The sequence below is a fragment of the Tupaia chinensis genome, unplaced genomic scaffold (assembly GCF_000334495.1).
Source record: "Tupaia chinensis unplaced genomic scaffold, TupChi_1.0 Scaffold145576_1, whole genome shotgun sequence".
NCBI classification, from domain to species: domain Eukaryota; kingdom Metazoa; phylum Chordata; class Mammalia; order Scandentia; family Tupaiidae; genus Tupaia; species Tupaia belangeri.
Window position 1 is genome coordinate 17,708 of NW_006205433.1, and position 5,592 is coordinate 23,299.

At 37.9% G+C, this 5,592-nt stretch overlaps 1 protein-coding gene across 1 annotated transcript in view; it reads right to left on the reverse strand.

Annotated features, from left to right (window-relative positions):
• Positions 1-5,592, reverse strand: part of LOC114006073 (extracellular calcium-sensing receptor-like) — a gene marked incomplete at its 3' end in the record, with an annotated part of 14,081 nt that overhangs the window by 4,217 nt on the left and 4,272 nt on the right. The window contains exon 2 of the mRNA XM_027768119.1: positions 3,068-3,356. Coding sequence (XP_027623920.1) covers positions 3,068-3,356 — 289 coding nt within the window. The remainder of the gene's footprint in view (positions 1-3,067; positions 3,357-5,592) is intronic.

The window sequence follows — 5,592 nt, forward strand, 5'->3', positions numbered from 1 at the left end:
GTCAACATGTAAAAATTAAATGGTAGAAACTCTATGGAAGAATTTGGTGGGCAGTCTCCAAGTTTGCTACACAGTGGCCAACTAAGTGAGCAATTAAAAGCATAATCCCAGAGCCTAATGAAATAAAAATCTTCTGGGTATTGGGAAGGGTTGACTGTCTTGAGAAATTGTTTAAAACCAGGAATATTCCTTTTCTGGTTTTGAAAGAAAAAGGCTTCCATGGAAAGAGAATAGCATGTCACTCAAACCATGCAAAATATCTTCCAACTCTGAGGAGCAGAGATTTCTCATGATCCATACCTTTCGCAGAATTAAATTCAAGATGTGTCCCAATGCCAAGCTAACAGTACTCCATTCATCACCATGTATTATATACACATTTGCAGATGAAACTCTGATCCTCTTGACAAGAGTAAGGTCATGATCTGAAATCACACCTTTTGTGACAGGGAGCTTTTCTGTAAAGTCCACACAGATATCCTTTTCTATCATCTTTGCCTTTACATCCTGAAGGAACTGCTCCCCTTGCATATCATCAGCTACACAGAGTGCCACCCACGTCCAGCCAAAATGCAGCAAATAGCAGATGATTCCATAAGCTGAAGAGTTTTCCTTGGTGGCCATCTGATAAACTGATGGAAATTGCTCTTTATTAGATGGGATCAAAAGGACCATAAGTGACCTGAATTTAAAAAAAATAAACAAACAAGAAAACCTCATACTTTAGTTATAAACAATATTACATGCCAGATTGGGGTCATTTAACTAAAATTCAGACTTCTCAGGTTTTCTTTGTTTTCAATTTTTACTAAAATTAAGAGGTAGGGAGAGGTTATTTATAAAACTTGTCGGTAAGGGAAATGAGTTAAAAACCTTTTAAAAATTTTTTTAAATTAAACTAACTGCCCTGAAGTTTCTGCATGTGAAAAGTAGATACAATATTGAGCAAAATATATGGCCTCCCAAGTACATCAGTCACCTATGTACAAGCGTCTTGTGCACCATAAAAATGCAGGGCATCAGTTGATTAAAAAATAATTGGTATATGTTATGTGTAATAAACTTAAATTTACAAAGGCTTTCCCATGCAGAGATCTGATTCTGTTTCTAGAGAAGGGAGGAATCCTGTATTAGCCATTTACCCATTGCAGACTGCACCAGAGCATTTCTGGGGGCAGGTTGGATTTGCCAGTGGGCCAGTGAGGTCAGTGGGCAACTTTCTAAATGTTATTCAGTTAATTCATTTCACACACTAGTGTTTTTTTAAATCCTTAAAAAGGAAATGTTTTGCCTATTTGGTGACAGTCAAAAGAGAATTCAAAGATTTTACTCTGACCTAGTTCTCCTTGCAGTCAGAGCCACTCACCTTGGAAAGTGTGAATTGCACTTCTTTTTTGTAAAGATGAACTGTATTTTGCATTTTGTGTACTTGTAAGTGAATGTAACATACCATCGATTTTCCTAGTTAGAATATAGAATTGTAACACTACACAGTGTATGTGCCCATAACTGTGTGTATATTTCCAATGAACTTATATGCAAGCACACTTGTAATCACATGTGTATAATAAACACATCTGTATATTAAAAAGTTAAAATAATGTGATTCTGAATTTAGTGTGATTTTTAAAACTTTTCCCACTTAATCAAGGAGGAGCTAATTCTCTACCTGTTTAGACAATAGAATGGAATATTCAGTGAAGAGATTACATTCTGTGGAAATTATTCTATTTTGTCAATATGACCATTAGAAGACTGTTTTTAATCTCATGTTTTTTTGAGAAAGGACATGTGACTAGTACAGGTAACAATATCACTTCAAGACCAAAGAATGAAAGAAAAACTATAAGGTTCAATACATGCTTTATTGCCAACAGTGAGAACTGAGTTATGCATAAAATTTATAAAGATTGTGCAACAAGATGATAATGATTTTGCCTTCCTGAGCCAATGTGACAATGTGGATCAGAGGCTTCCTTCTCTACATGCCAAGTTTAAAATATTAAACTCTGAGAAAAAATTATGTATTGAGTTTTTCATACTGTATCTTATAAAGACAGTTTAAAACATATTGTCTTGTAAACACAAGCATATAGCCTCTATGATATTTTTAAAATAATTTGTTCTACAACATAATTATGTTATGCTAATGCTATGTTTACAAGTAAAGTCTCCTGAAACTTCTATGAGAAAATTTCCCTGGAAGAACCTCTGAGGTGGAAAGTTGTCATGCTGAGAGTAACTGGAAGTGCTTCCAAGAGATCCACCTGCATGGATGTGAGGAAGGGCAGAGGGATCTGGTAAACCTCACCTGGGAGAACTGAGCCATTCTCTGAGTTTGGAGGATCTCCAGTGCTGGGATATTATTTACTTGTCCAAAGTGATAATAAATGCAAAGGTTTTTATATTTTTCTGCCTAATTGTCCTCTGAACACCCCTTAATATTGTTCTGTCCTAAGATCGGATGGTTCCCTTTACTGTGGGCACTTTTTAGAAAGCATCTTTAAGAGAACCATCAATATTCCCATTACTGGGGTTTAGATGTCATGGCTATGGAAAGAAATATGGAGGGAACTTAACAAATTTTACTACTTTTTTATTTTTAATTTGTCATAGGGCAAATTAAATTATGTGTATTTGCCACAGAGAGATAGAGGGACAGTGAGAAATCACTCCTCATAGGGGATGGTCATACCAATATTCTTTCTATGTTGGGATTTGGGGCATGCAAGTACATATGCCCAGTGGGTTCTACAGGATGCCAAAATCAAGACTTGCACCATGCAGTCAGCCAAGTGAAATCCAGGCACATTAACCACCTTATCACCAGCTGGCCTACTACAGTTCTTTTTCTTTCTAATCCTTTTACTGTTAATAGTCCCATGACCCAGGAAAGAACCTGTGCCTTTTTTCCTCTGTTTAAGCAAATTGTGTACAAACAACCAAGAGAAGTGCTGAGGGCCTCTAGAGGTATGTAAACCCAGCTTCCATGTTTTCTTCGCTCAGTGTAAGAGAATTACACTAGGAGGTATCTGACTTTCATTCTTTAACCTGACAACCTACTTACCTGTGGACTTTTGTAGAGCTCCAATAGGGTTCCAACTTGGGCTGAAAATGTTGGCGTGTTTCCTGCAATAATAACAAGTTGTTTCTGTATCCAGCAGTTGTAGTTTGGCAAGTACCGATTTTCTCCAGAGAGCAAAAATAGAGCACTTTCTAAAGTTCTTTTGTCACTGGGAAATGCATTGTAGAAATTATAACCCAGGGAGAGGTTGGGGAGCAAATGGGGACTCTTATTGATCTGCTCAACGGCAAAGTAAAAGGCCAATACATATCTATAGTTCTTCCACTGGTACCTAAACAGAGGGGACAGTATTAGGAAATACAGTCAGGCCATGCAATTCAGGATAAATTCTTCAGCCAAGCCAAAAGACATAACTTTATAGGCCCAGGTTCCAATTCAGAGATTCTCTTGCAATGGTACACAGAACTAGTGTGAATAATGTTCCTAGGGTTTCAGAAAACTTTGAACGTGTTTTTCCTTCTGCTTAAGCAAATCCTGTCCAAACAGTGAAGAGAGGCTTTGAAGGTCTTGTGAGTGAGATGAGGTGGCATTTAGGTGAATGATAACACTGTTGTCTGAACAGAGATGAGTTTAAATGAGGATCATTAATATATGGAGAAAATGACAAATTTCTTTCAGAATATGACTAAAGAATTCTCCACCTCTCCTTACACCACAGAACTGCCCCCAGCTCTCCCATTTCCATCTACAGACCCCTGGCCTAATGGACAGTGAGGCAAGGACTCCTTGCCCCAACTCCAGCTTCAGTTGCCTAACCACTGTGGCGAGCACTGCATACGGGAGCCATCTCGAGCTATCCGCCATCTTGAAACCATTAGGCTTCACTTCCTCACTGAGCAAATAGTTTCTCAAATCATGTGACCAACCGTTCTCCCCGGAAGTGGTTCAGTTTCTAGGCAACGGGAGAGATCCACCCACATCAATGATTGGTTAATGCTGTTCTATCTCATTTGCATTTCGGGCAGCCAATTGGTGCCCACCAGCTGTATATAACTCGCCATTTGTCCTGAATAAATGGAAGTAGACGGAAGACGACGACTTGACCAGCACCTGGTAGTGTGTGTGCGTGTGTTTGTCCCATCTCTCACTCCCTCCCCCAAGGAACCTGTTCCATGGTCCCGCAGGCCGGGACAAACCACAGTGACTCTTTCTCTCTGTAAGCAAGGTAGGCCTTTTTATCCCTTCTACTTTTCTTTCTTTTGTTAATTTCCCTTTCTCTTAACCCCACAGGACTACACTCAGCTCTTCAGGAGAGACCATTTCCATCTCCATACCCCTGTCAAAATCATATACCTCACACTATATTGTCATCTCCTGCCAATCCTCCATGCACCATAAGGGGTTAGACAGACCCAGAATCACAATTTTCAAATACCCTGGTATTGTGAGGCTCCCTAGGATTCTCCCTTTTCCATAACCACTTGTGAAAAAGGAAAGACTACTCTTCAGACTCCTAAATAGAAGACTCCTTCTGTGCAGACCACATTGCAAAACACAGCAAAAGAGAGACTTCGGCACACATCAGTATACAAAAAAAGGAAGCACACTTGTTCTCAGTCAAAAAACCATTTTCCAAAAAGGTATCCAAAAGAGAATACCTCTCCCCATGGATAGAATTAGAAGAAGAGTCTCAGGTTTGAATTAACTAGGAAATATGTCTCCATCAAAAGAACACAGTAACTTCCCTCCATCTCTTGAAAAAACAGACGTTACTAAAATGTCATAGAAAAAATGTAGAACATTTACGGAGACAAAATTCTATCAGAACAGAAAAGGGACAATGAGCTACAGGATATTAGAAAGTCATTCCAGGAAATGAAAAAAGAAATGGACACTCTAAGAAAGAATCAGATGGAACTATTAGAGATGAAGTCTCTAATACAGGAAATCAAAAACACTCTAAAAATATTAAAAGTCAATTAGACCATACCGAATATTGAATGTCTGACATAGAAAATAAAACTTTGACCTAGAAAAAAAAAACACCAAAAAGATAGAGAACATAACAAAAAACATGAGGATAATATGTAAGAGATATTAGATTGCATTAAACTTCCAAACATCGAATAATTGGTATCCCAGAAGGTGAAGAAACTAATATGGGCATGGAAAATCTATTTTATGAAATCCTGGAAGAAAATGTCCCAAGTCTAGAGAAGCACTTACACATTCAGGCACAAGAAATACAAACGACTTCAAGTAGAATAAACCCACGAAGATCTTCCCCAAGGCCCATCTTAGCCATACTGGCCAAGACCACAGATAAAGACAAGATACTAAAATTGGCAAGAGAGAAACGAGAAGTGACTTACAAAGGTCATCTCATCAGGGTAACTCTGGATCTTTCAACAGAAATAATACAAGCAAGTAAAGAATGGGAAAACATATTGAAAGTGTTAAGAGAGAAAGAGTTTCAACCAAGATTATTATATCTAGCAATAGTATCCTTCATATGAGAAAAAAAAAAATTAAACTCTTCTCAAAAAAAAAAAAAAAAAACCCGAAAG